Source organism: Pseudophryne corroboree, chromosome 1, assembly GCF_028390025.1.
Source record: "Pseudophryne corroboree isolate aPseCor3 chromosome 1, aPseCor3.hap2, whole genome shotgun sequence".
Taxonomy (NCBI): domain Eukaryota; kingdom Metazoa; phylum Chordata; class Amphibia; order Anura; family Myobatrachidae; genus Pseudophryne; species Pseudophryne corroboree.
The window spans coordinates 1250521-1270422 of record NC_086444.1 but is presented as its reverse complement, the minus strand read 5'-3'; the positions used below and the strand labels follow the sequence as shown (position 1 = coordinate 1270422).

The 19902-nt window shown below is 50.6% G+C and overlaps 1 protein-coding gene and 1 pseudogene across 1 annotated transcript in view; both read right to left on the bottom strand.

Moving 5' to 3' along the window:
- The window catches only part of CA9 (carbonic anhydrase 9), a 283599-nt gene extending 276686 nt beyond the window's left edge, over positions 1-6913 (bottom strand). The window contains exon 1 of the mRNA XM_063926458.1: positions 6817-6913. Coding sequence (XP_063782528.1) covers positions 6817-6913 — 97 coding nt within the window. The remainder of the gene's footprint in view (positions 1-6816) is intronic.
- A 9307-nt stretch (positions 6914-16220) lies between these two features.
- Positions 16221-16338, bottom strand: LOC134940721 (5S ribosomal RNA; annotated as a pseudogene).
- Between the last annotated feature and the right edge of the window lie 3564 nt (positions 16339-19902).

Below are 19902 nucleotides of genomic sequence, written 5' to 3'. Positions count from 1 at the left end.
ACCCTCACCCGATCACTGGCACCCACTCTGTCCCACCTGTGTGTCCAGTAATGTTGACGTTGTGCTTCCCGAGTCCCGCATTCCAGCAGCCTAGCAAAGTGGATGACAGCGGTAGTGGCAGACTGGAACACAGGTGTAAAGTGTGCGGCAGGCACCGCGGTGCCTGAGTGTACCCAGCTGCACACTTACACCACTGACGGCTCTAGTCTCTACATTAGGGTGTGCCTGTGCACACCAGGTACACCCTGTTTGCACACCTATGAGTACACTGCTTTCTCCGGTGGCTGCCCCTTCATGTGCCCTGCTCATAGGCAGCTGCCTATTAGAAGCATCGGCCCTGGTTATAACAGTAAATCAGGGATGGGGAACCTTCGGCCCTCCAGCTGTTGTTGAACTACACATACCAGCATGCCTTGCTACATTTATGTATTTGGTCATGCTAAAACTGTTGCTGGGCATGCTGGGATGTGTAGTTCAACAGCAGCTGGAGAGCCGAAGGTTCCCCATCCCTGCAGTAATTGAACCACCAGTTGTACTATATACGACAATTGGGACAGTTCAGCTCAGTGGCGTAACTACTGCCCCCGCAGTCCTCGCGGTGGCTTGGGGGCGAGGGGCTGCGGGGGCGCCACTGATTTACAGCAGACTGACATGCGGACGAGCGTCCGCATGTCAGTCTGCAGTCTCCTTCCCTCAGCCGCTTGTTGGAGGGACACGGAAGGCACACAGCGCGCCTCCCTGTGTCCCTCCTGCTGCATCATCTCCGGCGGCCGCGGGTCTAATAGGGGGAAGTGCCGTCCGTGAGCTCTAATTTGCTCACGAACCGGCACTTCCCCCTATTAGACCCGCGGCCGCCGGAGATGATGCAGCAGGACTCGGAGGGACACAGGAGAGTCGAGCTGTGCCCTCCGTGTCCCTCCAAAAAGAGGGGGGGGGGGGGTAAATATCTGGCACTGGGGGGAATATCTGGCACTGGGGGGGGGGGGATATCTGGCACTGGGGCATATATGGCACTGGGGGGGAATATCTGGCACGGGGGGCATATATGGCACTGGGGGGAATATCTGGCACTGGGGGCATATATGGCACTGGGGGGAATATCTGGCACTGGGGGCATATATGGCACTGGGGGGGGGGATATCTGGCACTGGGGCATATATGGCACTGGGGGGAATATCTGGCACTGGGGGGGGATATCTGGCACTGGGGCATATATGGCACTGGGGGGGAATATCTGGCACTGGGGGCATATATGGCACTGGGGGGGAATATATGGCACTGGGGGCATATCTGGCACTGGGGGAATATCTGGCACTGGGGGGGATATCTGGCACTGGGGCATATATGGCACTGGGGGGGAATATCTGGCACGGGGGGCATATATGGCACTGGGGGGAATATCTGGCACTGGGGGGCATATATGGCACTGGGGGGATTATCTGGCACGGGGGGCATATATGGCACTGGGGGGAATATCTGGCACTGGGGGCATATATGGCACTGGGGGGGGGATATCTGGCACTGGGGCATATATGGCACTGGGGGGGGAAATCTGGCACGGGGGGCATATATGGCACTGGGGGGAATATCTGGCACGGGGGGCATATATGGCACTGGGGGGAATATCTGGCACTGGGGGCATATATGGCACTGGGGGGGGATATCTGGCACTGGGGCATATATGGCACTGGGGGGAATATCTGGCACTGGGGGGGGGGATATCTGGCACTGGGGCATATATGGCACTGGGGGGGATATCTGGCACTGGGGCATATATGGCACTGGGGGGAATATCTGGCACTGGGGGGGGGATATCTGGCACTGGGGCATATATGGCACTGGGGGGGAATATCTGGCACTGGGGGCATATATGGCACTGGGGGCATATCTGGCACTGGGGGAATATCTGGCACTGGGGGGGGATATCTGGCACTGGGGCATATATGGCACTGGGGGGGAATATCTGGCACGGGGGGCATATATGGCACTGGGGGGAATATCTGGCACTGGGGGGCATATATGGCACTGGGGGGAATATCTGGCACGGGGGGCATATATGGCACTGGGGGGAATATCTGGCACTGGGGGCATATATGGCACTGGGGGGGGGATATCTGGCACTGGGGCATATATGGCACTGGGGGGGGAAATCTGGCACGGGGGGCATATATGGCACTGGGGGGAATATCTGGCACGGGGGGCATATATGGCACTGGGGGGAATATCTGGCACTGGGGGCATATATGGCACTGGGGGGGGGGATATCTGGCACTGGGGCATATATGGCACTGGGGGGAATATCTGGCACTGGGGGGGGGGTATCTGGCACTGGGGCATATATGGCACTGGGGGGGATATCTGGCACTGGGGCATATATGGCACTGGGGGGAATATCTGGCACTGGGGGGGGGGATATCTGGCACTGGGGCATATATGGCACTGGGGGGGAATATCTGGCACTGGGGGCATATATGGCACTGGGGGGGAATATCTGGCACTAGGGGCATATCTGGCACTGGGGGAATATCTGGCACTGGGGCATATATGGCACTGGGGGGGAATATCTGGCACTGGGGGGGAATATCTGGCACTGGGGGGGATATCTGGCACTGGGGGCATATATGGCACGGGGGGCATATATGGCACTGGGGGGGAATATCTGGCACTGGGGGCATATGTGGCACTGGGGGGGTATATGTGTACCTGGCACATGGGGACGACGACTATATTTGGCACTGGGGCATGTAAGTACCTGGCACCGTGGGGGAATATCTGGCACTGGGGACATATGTGGCACTGGGAGCACAGCCCTAGCAACAAGGACTACCTCCTAGCAACGAGCATGACACCCAGTGCATGAAACACCTGGCAACGAGCATGACACCCAGTGCATGAAACACCTGGCAACGAGCATGACACCCAGTGCATGAAACCCCTGGCAACGAGCATGACACCCTGAGCATGAAAACCCCTGGCACCGTGCATGGAACCAAGAGCATGAAACCCCTGGCAACGAGCATGACACCCAGTGCATGAAACCCCTGACAACGAGCAGGTAATTGAAAAGTAATTAGAAGCCTAACTGTAGGACTTAATGTGTAATGGGCATTATGGTGTGTGGCATAATGTATCACGGACATTGCGGTGTGTGTCATAATGTGTCACAGGCATTACGGTGTGTTGTATACTATATCACGGGCATTGTGGTATGTGGTATAATGTCTCAGGGTCATTGCAGTGTGTGGCATAATGTATCACGGACATTGCGGTGTGTGTCATAATGTGTCAGGCATTACGGTGTATGGTATACTATATCGCGGGCATTGTGATATGTGGTATAATGTCTCAGGGTCATTGCAGTGTGTGGCATAATGTATCACGGACATTGCGGTGTGTGTCATAATGTGTCAGGCATTACGGTGTGTGGTATACTATATCACGGGCATTGTGGTATGTGGTATAATGTCTCAGGGTCATTGCAGTGTGGCATAATACATAACGGGCATTGCGATGTGTGGCATAGGGTATAACGGGCAGGGCATTGCGGTATGTGTCACAGGCATTACGGTGTATGGTATACTATATCACGGGCATTGTGGTATAATGTCTCAAGGTCATTGCAGTGTGTGGCATAATGTGTCACAGGCATTGTATGTGCTATAATGTATCGGGCATTGCAGTGTGTGGCATAATGTATCACGGACATTGCGGTGTGTGTCATAATGTGTCACAGACATTGTATGTGCTATAATGTATCAGGGGCATTGCAGTGTGTAGCATAATGTATAACGGGCATTGCGATTCCTGTCATAATGTGTCACAGGCATTACGGTGTGTGGCATAATGTGTCACAGACATTACGGTGTGTGGCATAATGTGTCGGGGGCATTACAGTGTGTGCATATTGTGTCGTGCATTATTGTGTGCGGCATAATGTCTAAGGGCCATTGCAGTATGTGGCATAATGTATACTGGGCATTACTATAAGGAGGAAAAATGACAAATAATGTAAGGGGCATGAATCAGGATTATTTTTCTTTCCTGTGGTGGCCAACGTATGGGCGTGCAGGTTGCAAAACTGGGGTATAAGGTAGTCTTTTCCTGCAATGCCACGCCCCTTTATGCGAAACCACGCCCACTCCAACAAAACCACGCCCCTGTTATAATTTAGAAAATTTTGTGGTAACATTACCATTCATTGTTACAGCAGATAGTATTTACAAAAGCTTGGTGGACACAATGAGCGATTTGTTTTGGACTGTGTATGCGTCAGAGTCATACTGCCAACTCAGATTACTGGCGGCGGTTTCAGTGAGTACGGACGGTGTAGTGGTTAGCATTACTGCCTCACAGCACTGAGGTCATGGGTTCAATTCCCACCATGGCCCTAACTGTGTGGAGTTTGTGTATTCTCCCCATGCTGCGTGGGTTTTCTCGGGGTACTCTGGTTTCTTCCCACAATCCAAATATATACTGGTAGGTTACTTGGTCCTTGACAAAAAAAATTACCCTAGTCCTGGATATCAGGAACACAATGAAGGTGTATCCAAAAAATAAAATTTTTATTCCACAGATTAATAAACACAATAAAAGAAATAAAAATAAGCTAAAAACAGCTGTGGACCCCTGGTTATAACTGGGAGAGATGAAAATGCAAGGATGGGTAAGTGATATGAAAGTCCGGACTTCCTCACCTCAAAACTTGCAGCGCAAGTTATTCCAAAGTGGTCCTAGCCCTCACACCAACGCATTTCGACTGATGTATTTTTCAAGGTTGACACCTCCCAGTTATAACCAGGGCTCCACAGCTGTTTTTAGCTTATTTTTATTTCTTTTATTGTGTTTATTAATCTGTGGAATAAAAATTTTATTTTTTGGATACACCTTCATTGTGTTCCTGATATCCAATTTTTCTCCGCATACCTATTTCCACTTCATCTGAGGTACGGAACAACCGTTTGGAGCTAAGAAGTTACGAGGACCCCTAAAGAAACCTTTATGAACGTGCTTCCACGCATTCAAGTGTGAGTTGGGTACGCCCCATATATCTCTCATTGTCTTACTTATGTCTGGTGACCTTTGCTGGGGTATGCTGGATTAGAAGCATTCCCATAGAGGATAATTCTGTTGGATAAAAGAACCCACTTATATGTGTCCATTACCCTTTATGGATGTGAGTATGGTACGCACACCACCAGCCTAAGAAAGCCTATAGTAAGGTAACTTGCCTTCTGGACAAAAAAACCTAATACACAATTGGTCATCTGATTTCTCTCATGCTAATTGTATCAAATTAGCAGTCCAAATTCACATAGATTCGCATCCATGGGTGAACGTGAGCGATAACAGTTCGGCATTCGCGAGGGTGGGGGGCACCCAAGATCTACCTTGCCTCCGGGCGACAGGGATGAAGTTACGCCACTGCACAGTTTCGTGTCGTCTGCAAAGATTTACACTGTGCTTTCCAGGCCTATTCCTAGATCATTGATAAATATAATGAACAGTAGTGGGCCAAGAGCGAACCCTTGTGGTATTCCGCTGACTACTGGTGCCCAGCTGGAGAACATCCCATTGACCACTACTCGTTGTTCCCTGTTGTCCAACCAATTACCTATCCATGTACAAATAGTATTTCCTAGGCCAAGTTCACTTAATTTGTGGACCACAGTGGCAAACGCAGGATTTGCATGGGGGGGTTTCCAGAACTGGGTGGAGCCAAGCACAGGGGCGGGGATTGAGGTGACCCAGTATATGATGGGTCCGTAAAACTAGTGTGTCTGTGTGTGTGTGTGTGTGTATATATATATATATATACTTATCTACACACATATATATACTGTATATACACCTCTCTATATATATACACACACACACACACACACACATATATATATACATACATAGCATATTGAACATGCATATACGTATATACAGTACACATATATATATATATATATATATATATATATATATACACCCATGTATATATATATATATATATCTATCATGTGTGTGTGTGTTTATATGTATGTATATACATGTGTATATAATGTATGCACATGGATATATATGTACTATAATTAAAATAAAGTAAACTTTTATTAAGCACTTATAAGTACCACCAGGAAGACAGCAGGCATAATAATAGTCATGCAGAAAAAAAACAAAACAAAAAAATATATATATATATTTTTTTTTTGTGAGGGGGGTTTCTGGGTGCTCGGAAACCCCCCCTGCGTGCGCCACTGGACCAGTCTCCTATGAGGCACTGTATCGAAAGCATTTGCAAAATCTAAGTAAACCACGTCCACTGCTTTTCCATGGTCAAGATTATTGCTCACTTCCTCGTAGAAGCTAATTAATTTGGTTTGACATGATCTGTTCCTTACAAACCCATGCTGACTTTTAGTAATAAACTTAGATGCCTGTAGGTGCTCCTCTATGCTATCCCTCAAAATGCCTTCCAATATTTTACCCACTTTAGAGGTTAAACTAACTGGTCTGTAGTTTCCAGGATTATTTTTAGTTCCCTTTTTAAATAAAGGCACTACCTCAGCTATGCGCCAATCCTTTGGTACCATACCTGATCTAATCAAACTATTGGAAATCAGGTATAGGAGTTTTGCTAGCTGTGTCCTAAGCTCCATAATAACCCTAGGATAAAAACCACCTGGGCCTGGTGATTTATTAATCTTTATCTTGCTTAGCCTCTCCAGGTCTACTTCCTCACTTAAACAGATATCTAGTCAAGAGTCATTACCTTCACTGTCGTTAAGCACTACTGTCACCTGTGCATCCTCCCTGGTGAATACTGACGAAAAAAATTGTTCAATATTTCCACCTTTAATTTGTCATAGTTTGTCAATGATCCCAATTCATCTTCTAATGGGCCCACGTTCTCCTTCTTCAACATTTTGCTGTTTATATATTTATAAAACTTTTTAGGGTTGGCTTTACTCTCTATAGCGATTTGCTATTAGTTTACAATTTGAACTGCTCTTATTACTTTTTTGCATCTTTTATTGCATTCTTTGTAATACCTGAATGACTCCTCCCTTCCATTAGATGTAAATGTTTTGAAAGCACGCCTCTTATTAGCCATTGCTTTTTTGACCTCCTTATTAAGCCACATTGGTTTGTGTTTAGTTCTCCTGCGATTACTGCTCATTGGAATGAATTTGTGAATATTACTATCAAGCAAACCTTTTAAAGCATCCCACATTTCCGAAGTGTCCTTGCCATGAAACAACTCTTCCCAGTCAATGTCATTTAGTGCCTGTCTCAGCATATTGAAATTAGCTTTTATAAAGTTGAATGTTTTGGTTGCTCCCTTGTAGCTATTTTTCTTGAAACTGATGTCGGATGTGATCATATAGTGTTCGCTGTTTCCCAGGGTCTCCCCAACTTTAGTGTTTGATATAATGTCCACATTATTGGTAATAACTAGGTCCAGAATAGATTTACCTCTAGTTGGGTCCTCGACTAATTGAGTCAGGAATTGATCCCTCAATATATTTAAAAACCTGCTTAATATAAAGAAACATATGGTGAAATACCTGTATAACTCCAGTGACTGGACCCGTGACCTGCAAGAGACAAAAAACACCAGTAAAGATTATTGTGACCACAGACAAGTCCACATTGTACAGATCCAAGTCCTGCGTCATCCTGAGAACACACAGACAGGGGCGCTGAGACACACGCAGACGGGGCGCTGAGACACACGCAGACAGGGGCGCTGAGACACACACAGACAGAGGCGCTGAGACACACAAAGACAGGGGTGCTGAGACACACACAGACAGGGGCGCTGAGACACACACAGACAGAGGCGCTGAGACACACAAAGACAGGGGCGCTGAGACACACACAGACAGGGGCGCTGAGACACACACAGACAGGGGCGCTGAGACGCACGCAGACGGGGCGCTGAGACACACGCAGACAGGGGCGCTGAGACACACGCAGACAGGGGCGCTGAGACACACACAGACAGGGGCGCTGAGACACACGCAGACGGGGCGCTGAGACACACGCAGACAGGGGCGCTGAGACACACGCAGACAGGGGCGCTGAGACACACACAGACAGAGGCGCTGAGACACACAAAGACAGGGGTGCTGAGACACACACAGACAGGGGCGCTGAGACACACACAGACAGGGGCGCTGAGACACACACAGACAGAGGCGCTGAGACACACAAAGACAGGGGCGCTGAGACACACACAGACAGAGGCGCTGAGACACACGCAGACAGGGGTGCTGAGACACACGCAGACAGGGGCGCTGAGACACACGCAGACAGGGGCGCTGAGACACACGCAGACAGGGGCGCTGAGACACACGCAGACAGGGGCGCTGAGACACACGCAGACAGGGGTGCTGAGACACACGCAGACAGGGGCGCTGAGACACACGCAGACGGGGCGATGAGACACACACAGACCGGGGCGCTGAGACACACACAGACAGAGGCGCTGAGACACACAAAAACAGGGGCGCTGAGACACACGCAGACAGGGGCGCTGAGACACACACAGACAGGGGCGCTGAGACACACACAGACGGGGCGCTGAGACACACGCAGACAGGGGCGCTGAGACACACACAGACAGGGGCGCTGAGACACACACAGACAGGGGTGCTGAGACACACACAGACAGGGGCGCTGAGACACACGCAGACAGGGGCGCTGAGACACACGCAGACAGGGGCGCTGAGACACACGCAGACAGGGGCGCTGAGACACACACAGACAGGGGCGCTGAGACACACGCAGACAGGGGCGCTGAGACACACGCAGACAGGGGCGCTGAGACACACGCAGACAGGGGCGCTGAGACACACGCAGACAGGGGCGCTGAGACACACGCAGACAGGGGCGCTGAGACACACACAGACAGAGGTGCTGAGACACACGCAGACGGGGCGCTGAGACACACGCAGACAGGGGCGCTGAGACACACACAGACAGGGGCGCTGAGACACACACAGACAGGGGTGCTGAGACACACACAGACAGGGGCGCTGAGACACACGCAGACAGGGGCGCTGAGACACACGCAGACAGGGGCGCTGAGACACACGCAGACAGGGGCGCTGAGACACACGCAGACAGGGGCGCTGAGACACACGCAGACGGGGCGCTGAGACACACGCAGACAGGGGCGCTGAGACACACGCAGACAGGGGCGCTGAGACACACACAGACAGGGGCGCTGAGACACACACAGACAGGGGCGCTGAGACACACACAGACAGGGGCGCTGAGACACACACAGACAGGGGCGCTGAGACACACACAGACAGGGGCGCTGAGACACACGCAGACAGGGGCGCTGAGACACACGCAGACAGGGGCGCTGAGACACACGCAGACAGGGGCGCTGAGACACACACAGAGGCGCTGAGACACACAAAGACAGGGGTGCTGAGACACACACAGACAGGGGCGCTGAGACACACACAGACAGGGGCGCTGAGACACACAGACAGAGGCGCTGAGACACACAAAGACAGGGGCGCTGAGACACACACAGACAGGGGCGCTGAGACACACGCAGACAGGGGCGCTGAGACACACGCAGACAGGGGCGCTGAGACACACGCAGACAGGGGCGCTGAGACACACGCAGACAGGGGCGCTGAGACACACGCAGACAGGGGCGCTGAGACACACGCAGACAGGGGCGCTGAGACACACGCAGACGGGGCGATGAGACACACGCAGACAGGGGCGCTGAGACACACACAGACCGGGGCGCTGAGACACACACAGACAGAGGCACTGAGACACACAAAGACAGGGGCGCTGAGACACACATAGACAGGGACGCTGAGACACACACAGACAGAGGCGCTGAGACACACACAGACAGGGGCGCTGAGACACACGCAGACAGGGGCGCTGAGACACACGCAGACGGGCGCTGAGACACACGCAGACAGGGGCGCTGAGACACACGCAGACAGGGGCGCTGAGACACACACAGACAGGGGCGCTGAGACACACACAGACAGGGGCGCTGAGACACACACAGACAGGGGCGCTGAGACACACACAGACAGGGGCGCTGAGACACACGCAGACAGGGGCGCTGAGACACACGCAGACAGGGGCGCTGAGACACACGCAGACAGGGGCGCTGAGACACACGCAGACAGGGGCGCTGAGACACACGCAGACAGGGGCGCTGAGACACACACAGACAGGGGCGCTGAGACACACACAGACAGAGGTGCTGAGACACACGCAGACGGGGCGCTGAGACACACGCAGACAGGGGCGCTGAGACACACACAGACAGGGGTGCTGAGACACACGCAGACAGGGGCGCTGAGACACACGCAGACAGGGGCGCTGAGACACACGCAGACAGGGGCGCTGAGACACACGCAGACAGGGGCGCTGAGACACACGCAGACGGGGCGCTGAGACACACGCAGACAGGGGCGCTGAGACACACGCAGACAGGGGCGCTGAGACACACGCAGACGGGGCGCTGAGACACACGCAGACAGGGGCGCTGAGACACACGCAGACAGGGGCGCTGAGACACACGCAGACAGGGGCGCTGAGACACACGCAGACAGAGGCGCTGAGACACACGCAGACAGGGGCGCTGAGACACACGCAGACAGGGGCGCTGAGACACACACAGACGGGGCGCTGAGACACACACAGACGGGGCGCTGAGACACACGCAGACAGGGGCGCTGAGACACACGCAGACGGGGCGCTGAGACACACGCAGACAGGGGCGCTGAGACACACGCAGACAGGGGTGCTGAGACACACGCAGACGGGGCGCTGAGACACACGCAGACGGGGCGCTGAGACACACGCAGACAGGGGCGCTGAGACACACACAGACAGAGGCGCTGAGACACACAAAGACAGGGGCGCTGAGACACACGCAGACAGGGGCGCTGAGACACACGCAGACAGGGGCGCTGAGACACACGCAGACAGGGGCGCTGAGACACACGCAGACGGGGCGCTGAGACACACGCAGACAGGGGCGCTGAGACACACGCAGACAGGGGCACTGAGACACACGCAGACAGGGGCACTGAGACACACGCAGACAGGGGCGCTGAGACACACAGACAGGGGCGCTGAGACACACACAGACAGAGGCGCTGAGACACACAAAGACAGGGGCGCTGAGATACACGCAGACAGGGGCGCTGAGACACACGCAGACAGGGGCGCTGAGACACACGCAGACAGGGGCGCTGAGACACACGCAGACGGGGCGCTGAGACACACGCAGACAGGGGCGCTGAGACACACACAGACAGGGGCGCTGAGACACACGCAGACAGGGGTGCTGAGACACACGCAGACAGAGGCACTGAGACACACGCAGACAGGGGCGATGAGACACACTCAGACAGAGGTGCTGAGACACATGCAGACAGAGGCGCTGAGACACACACAGACAGAGGTGCTGAGACACACGCAGACAGGGGTGCTGAGACACACACAGACAGAGGTGCTGAGACACACACAGACAGAGGTGCTGAGACACACACAGACAGAGGTGCTGAGACACACACAGACAGAGGCGCTGAGACACACACAGACAGAGGTGCTGAGACACTCACAGACAGAGGTGCTGAGACACTCACAGACAGAGGTGCTGAGACACTCACAGACAGAGGTGCTGAGACACTCACAGACAGAGGTGCTGAGACACACACAGACAGAGGTGCTGAGACACACAGATGGGAGGCGGCCAGAGACACACAGATGGGAGGTGGTCAGAGACACACAGACAGAGGTGGTGAGACACACAAATGGGAGCTTGTCAGAGACACACAGACTGAGACGGTGAGACACACAGGCGGGAGACGGTCAGAGACACACAGAGGCGCTGAGACACACGCAGACAGGGGCGCTGAGACACACACAGACAGGGGCGCTGAGACACACGCAGACAGGGGCGCTGAGACACACGCAGACAGGGGCGCTGAGACACACGCAGACAGAGGCGCTGAGACACACGCAGACAGGGGCGCTGAGACACACGCAGACAGGGGCGCTGAGACACACACAGACGGGGCGCTGAGACACACAGACGGGGCGCTGAGACACACGCAGACAGGGGCGCTGAGACACACGCAGACAGGGGCGCTGAGACACACGCAGACGGGGCGCTGAGACACACGCAGACAGGGGCGCTGAGACACACGCAGACGGGGCGCTGAGACACACGCAGACAGGGGCGCTGAGACACACGCAGACAGGGGCGCTGAGACACACGCAGACAGAGGCGCTGAGACACACGCAGACAGGGGCGCTGAGACACACGCAGGCAGGGGCGCTGAGACACACGCAGACAGGGGCGCTGAGACACACGCAGACAGGGGCGCTGAGACACACGCAGACGGGGCGCTGAGACACACGCAGACAGGGGCGCTGAGACACACGCAGACGGGGCGCTGAGACACACGCAGACAGGGGCACTGAGACACACGCAGACAGGGGCGCTGAGACACACGCAGACAGGGGCGCTGAGACACACACAGACAGAGGCGCTGAGACACACGCAGACAGGGGCGCTGAGACACACGCAGACAGGGGCGCTGAGACACACGCAGACAGGGGCGCTGAGACACACGCAGACAGGGGCGCTGAGACACACGCAGACGGGGCGCTGAGACACACGCAGACAGGGGCGCTGAGACACACACAGACAGGGGCGCTGAGACACACGCAGACAGAGGCACTGAGACACACGCAGACAGGGGTGCTGAGACACACGCAGACAGAGGCACTGAGACACACGCAGACAGGGGCGATGAGACACACTCAGACAGAGGTGCTGAGACACATGCAGACAGAGGCGCTGAGACACACACAGACAGAGGCGCTGAGACACATGCAGACAGAGGTGCTGAGACACACACAGACAGAGGTGGTGAGACACATGCAGACAGAGGTGCTGAGACACACACAGATGGGAGGCGGCCAGAGACACATGCAGACAGAGGTGGTGAGACACATGCAGACAGAGGTGCTGAGACACACGCAGACAGAGGTGGTGAGACACACACAGACAGAGGTGCTGAGACACACACAGACAGAGGTGGTGAGACACATGCAGACAGAGGTGCTGAGACACACGCAGACAGGGGTGCTGAGACACACACAGACAGAGGTGCTGAGACACACACAGACAGAGGTGCTGAGACACACACAGACAGAGGTGGTGAGACACACACAGACAGAGGTGCTGAGACACACACAGACAGAGGTGCTGAGACACACACAGACAGAGGTGGTGAGACACACACAGACAGAGGCGCTGAGACACACACAGACAGAGGTGCTGAGACACACACAGACAGGTGCTGAGACACATGCAGACAGAGGTGCTGAGAGACACACAGACAGAGGCGGTGAGACACACAGGCGGGAGGCGGTCAGAGACACACAGAGGCGGTGAGACACACAGGCGGGAGGTGGTGAGACACACAGATGGGAGTTGGTCAGAGACACACAGATGGGAGGTGGTCAGAGACACACAGACAGAGGTGGTGAGACACACAAATGGGAGCTTGTCAGAGACACACAGACTGAGACGGTGAGACACACAGGCGGGAGACGGTCAGAGACACACAGAGGCGGTGAGACACACAGGCGGGAGGCAGTCAGAGACACACACACACAGAGGCGGTGAGACACACAGGCGGGAGGCGGTCAGAGACACACAGACAGAGGCGGTGAGACACACAGGCGGGAGGCGGTCACAGACATACAGACAGAGACAGTGAGACACACAAATGGGAGGCAGTCAGAGATACACAGAGGCGTTAGACAGATGGGAGGCAGTCAGAGACACACAGACGGGAGGCGGTCAGAGACACACAGATAGGAGGCATTCAGAGACACACAGAGGCGGTGAGACACACAGATAGAGACGGTGAGACACACAGATGGGAGGCATTCAGAGACACACAGAGGCGGTGAGACACACAGACAGACAGAGGCGGTGAGACACACAGGCGGGAGGCGGTCAGAGACACACAGACCGAGGCGGTGAGACACACAGGCGGGAGGCGGTCAGAGACAAACAGAGGCGGTGAGACACACAGGCGGGAGGCGGTGAGACACACAGACAGACAGAGGCGGTGAGACACACAGGCGGGAGGCGGTCAGAGACACACAGAGGCGGTGAGACACACAGGCGGGAGGCGGTCAGAGACACACAGACAGAGGCGGTGAGACACACAGGCGGGAGGCGGTCAGAGACACACAGACAGAGGCGGTGAGACACACAGGCAGGAGGCGGTGAGACACACAGATGGGAGGTGGTGAGAGACAGACAGGAGGCGTTCAGAGACACACAGACAGAGGCGGTGAGACACACAGGCGGGAGGTGGTGAGACACACAGATGGGGGGCATCAGAGACATATAGTTTGGCTGGTTTAAACCATGGCTTATATCAAATTTAAAAAAACCCACTCTGCTTTTTCAGTGATGCCGTGTCTACAGGGACGGTGCTGTGACTTCTATACAAAGCCTATTATACTAAAAAAACTAATGTTTTGATTTGCTTATTGCAATTTCCCCCCCCCTCACCCCCCCCCACCACCTGTGACTCGCGTCTAATTCAACTCTTTGAAACACTAGTCATCCATATTGCCATTTATTTCTATTTGCTTGATATTGGTGTCCACATTAGTACCATGGGGTATAGATGGGTCCACTAGGAGCCGTGGACACTTTAACAGTGTGGGCTGGCTCCTCCCTCTATGCCCCTCCTCCCAGACTCAGTCTAGAGAATGTGCCCGGAGGAGCCGGTCACAGCTAGGGGAGCTCCTGAAGAGTTTTCTACATTTATTTTATCTATTTGTTATTTTTAGGCGGGTCTGGTTGGCACCGGCCTGGCTGCTTCATGGGACTTAGGGGGGAGAACGGCCCAACTTCCTGAAGAGCTAATGTTCCCGTTACTCCGCTGACAGGACACTGAGCTCATGAGGGAGTCATTCGCAGGCCCCACCGCGGTCAACGTACCCTCCCACAGCACGCCGCCACCCCTAACAGAGCCAGAAGATAGAAGAGTGGTGAGTACAACGCCGGCATCCCGGTTAGCGGGTCACTGGCGGGAATGGCGGCACAAGGGTAGGAGCACAGCTATTAAGTGCAGGCTGCGCTCCAGGGGGCTCAGAGGACATACAGTGTAGTGTGTCCAGCTGCGAGGGGCGCACTGAGCCACCACTGATTACCCACACTGGCGCCATACCTAACAAACATAGAAACATAGAAACATAGAATTTGTCGGCAGATAAGAACCACTTGGCCCATCTAGTCTGCCCCTTTTTTTTTTTTTTTATATTATTTTTATCTCTAACCTTATTTGATCCTTATTTCTTTGTAAGGATATCCTTATGTCTATCCCATGCATGTTTAAATTGCTCTACTGTCTTAGCCTCTACCACCTCTGATGGGAGGCTATTCCACTTGTCCACTACCCTTTCTGTGAAATAATTTTTCCGCAAATTTCCCCTGAACCTCCCCCCCTCCAGTCTCAGTGCATGTCCTCGTGTCCTATTGCTTCTCTTCATTTGGAGAATGTTTCCCTCCTGGACTTTGTTAAAACCCTTGATATATTTGAAAGTTTCTATCAGTGTTAGGTCCAACAGTTTAAATGGGAGAAAAAGAAGACTCGTGTGGGTGCACCCTTAGAAACGTCAGAAGACGACTATATAATAAAGTGATAAAATATACAGATATATTGGTACAAATTACAATGAAGACAGTCGGGGTATCCGGTAATAACAAAACAATGGGGGTCATTCCGAGTTGTGCGCATGCGCATTTTTGCCTTAATCGCTCCATTGCGAAAATCGGCAACGAGCGAACAACTCGGAATGACCCCCAATGACCAACAAAAAAATCCATCATGTAGTAGATCTTATAGTAACAAGCTAATTCCAATATTACCCTATATAGGGAGACCGTGTATATATTATTGTGGGTAATGAGTCCCGGTCACTGAAGCCAATAATATAATTATCATCTGGATACCAGCAAATAGCTGAACATAGGTGATGCACAAATCACAGTAATAGACCAATACGATAAGTGTTCACACAACTCAACCGTGCATTAGACATCAGGTATACCGAGTAACGCCATCAGGCAGAGGAGAGTAAGAGGTGGCTCTGCTGTCAGCGTTAGGCTCAGAGCCTCCAAATAACTCCTGCCTCTACTACACCTGGTATTCCTGGGGGGTCACCCACCCCAGTACTGACCAAGCCCACACTGCTTCAATTCCAAGATCGGACGGAATCGGGCGTATACAGTGTGGTATGATAGTAGGGGTACAAATACCCTTCTCTGGAATTGCTGATGAGAGTTCACATGGAAGAATAAAAGTAAGCACAAGGTAAAGACAATTACATAGATGAGGGTTAAAGGGGCTCTGCTGCCAGCGTTAGACGGAGGTATCCGGATTAATACCCGCTATCTCTGAATCGCCGGGGAGAGTCCAGAATAATAGTAAAGGAAGAGAAAAAAAAAAAAGGGAAAATACAGTATCTATCCAATCAAACTTAATTATGAAGTATATATTAATATATTAATATACTTGGATACAGAAAAAATGATCTAATAATCATATGGCCCAATATTGGTATCACGTTAGTACAGGGGCATCAGAACATTTTTAGGTTGGGGGGGCAAGATATAAATTCAGTTTGTTGCCCCTAGCTTCCCAGCACACTGTGACATTGAGTGACATGCTAATCATATGTGTGGGTGTATGATTACTGTATTATTAGGTGACTGGGTGACATGCTAATCATATGTGTGGGTGTATGATTACTGTATTATTAGGTGACTGGGTGACATGCTAATCATATGTGTGGGTGTATGATTATTGTATTATTAGGTGACTGGGTGACATGCTAATCATATGTGTGGGTGTATGATTACTGTATTATTAGGTGACATTGGGTGACATGCTAATCATATGTGTGGGTGTATGATTACTGTATTATTAGGTGACTGGGTGACATGCTAATCATATGTGTGGGTGTATGAATACTGTATTATTAGGTGACTGGGTGACATGCTAATCATATGTGTGGGTGTATGATTACTGTATTATTAGGTGACATTGAGTGACATGCTAATCATATGTGTGGGTGTATGATTACTGTATTATTAGGTGACTGGGTGACATGCTAATCATATGTGTGGGTGTATGATTACTGTATTATTAGTGACTGGGTGACATGCTAATCATATGTGTGGGTGTATGATTACTGTATTATTAGGTGACTGGGTGACATGCTAATCATATGTGTGGGTGTATGATTATTGTATTATTAGGTGACTGGGTGACATGCTAATCATATGTGTGGGTGTATGATTACTGTATTATTAGGTGACTGGGTGACATGCTAATCATATGTGTGGGTGTATGATTACTATATTATTAGGTGACATTGGGTGACATGCTAATCATATGTGTGGGTGTATGATTACTGTATTATTAGTGACTGGGTGACATGCTAATCATATGTGTGGGTGTATGATTACTGTATTATTAGTGACTGGGTGACATGCTAATCATATGTGTGGGTGTATGATTACTGTATTATTAGTGACTGGGTGACATGCTAATCATATGTGTGGGTGTATGATTACTGTATTATTAGTGACTGGGTGACATGCTAATCATATGTGTGGGTGTATGATTACTGTATTATTAGTGACTGGGTGACATGCTAATCATATGTGTGGGTGTATGATTACTGTATTATTAGTGACTGGGTGACATGCTAATCATATGTGTGGGTGTATGATTACTGTATTATTAGTGATTGGGTGACATGCTAATCATATGTGTGGGTGTATGATTACTGTATTATTAGGTGACTGGGTGACATGCTAATCATATATGTGGGTGTATGATTACTGTATTATTAGGTGACTGGGTGACATGCTAATCATATGTGTGGGTGTATGATTACTGTATTATTAGTGACTGGGTGACATGCTAATCATATGTGTGGGTGTATGATTATTGTATTATTAGGTGACTGGGTGACATGCTAATCATATGTGTGGGTGTATGATTACTGTATTATTAGGTGTCTGGGTGACATGCTAATCATATGTGTGGGTGTATGATTACTGTATTATTAGTGACTGGGTGACATGCTAATCATATGTGTGGGTGTATGATTACTGTATTATTAGGTGACTGGGTGACATGCTAATCATATGTGTGGGTGTATGATTACTGTATTATTAGTGACTGGGTGACATGCTAATCATATGTGTGGGTGTATGATTACTGTATTATTAGGTGACTGGGTGACATGCTAATCATATGTGTGGGTGTATGATTATTGTATTATTAGGTGACTGGGTGACATGCTAATCATATGTGTGGGTGTATGATTACTGTATTATTAGGTGACTGGGTGACATGCTAATCATATGTGTGGGTGTATGATTACTGTATTATTAGGTGACTGGGTGACATGCTAATCATATGTGTGGGTGTATGATTACTGTATTATTAGGTGACTGGGTGACATGCTAATCATATGTGTGGGTGTATGATTATTGTATTATTAGGTGACTGGGTGACATGCTAATCATATGTGTGGGTGTATGATTACTGTATTATTAGTGACTGGGTGACATGCTAATCATATGTGTGGGTGTATGATTACTGTATTATTAGGTGACTGGGTGACATGCTAATCATATGTGTGGGTGTATGATTACTGTATTATTAGGTGACTGGGTGACATGCTAATCATATGTGTGGGTGTATGATTACTGTATTATTAGGTGACTGGGTGACATGCTAATCATATGTGTGGGTGTATGATTACTGTATTATTAGGTGACTGGGTGACATGCTAATCATATGTGTGGGTGTATGATTACTGTATTATTAGGTGACTGGATGACATGCTAATCATATGTGTGGGTGTATGATTACTGTATTATTAGGTGACTGGGTGACATGCTAATCATATGTGTGGGTGTATGATTACTGTATTATTAGTGACTGGGTGACATGCTAATCATATGTGTGGGTGTATGATTACTGTATTATTAGGTGACTTGGGTGACATGCTAATCATATGTGTGGGTGTATGATTACTTGTATTATTTAGGTGACTGGGTGACATGCTAATCATATGTGTGGGTGTATGATTACTGTATTATTAGGTGACTGGGTGACATGCTAATCATATGTGTGGGTGTATGATTACTGTATTATTAGGTGACTGGGTGACATGCTAATCATATGTGTGGGTGTATGATTACTGTATTATTAGGTGACTGGGTGACATGCTAATCATATGTGTGGGTGTATGATTACTGTATTATTAGGTGACTGGGTGACATGCTAATCATATGTGTGGGTGTATGATTACTGTATTATTAGGTGACTGGGTGACATGCTAATCATATGTGTGGGTGTATGATTACTGTATTATTAGGTGACTGGGTGACATGCTAATCATATGTGTGGGTGTATGATTACTGTATTATTAGGTGACTGGGTGACATGCTAATCATATGTGTGGGTGTATGATTACTGTATTATTAGGTGACTGGGTGACATGCTAATCATATGTGTGGGTGTATGATTACTGTATTATTAGGTGACTGGGTGACATGCTAATCATATGTGTGGGTGTATGATTACTGTATTATTAGGTGACTGGGTGACATGCTAATCATATGTGTGGGTGTATGATTACTGTATTATTAGGTGACTGGGTGACATGCTAATCATATGTGTGGGTGTATGATTACTGTATTATTAGGTGACTTGGGTGACATGCTAATCATATGTGTGGGTGTATGATTACTGTATTATTAGGTGACTGGGTGACATGCTAATCATATGT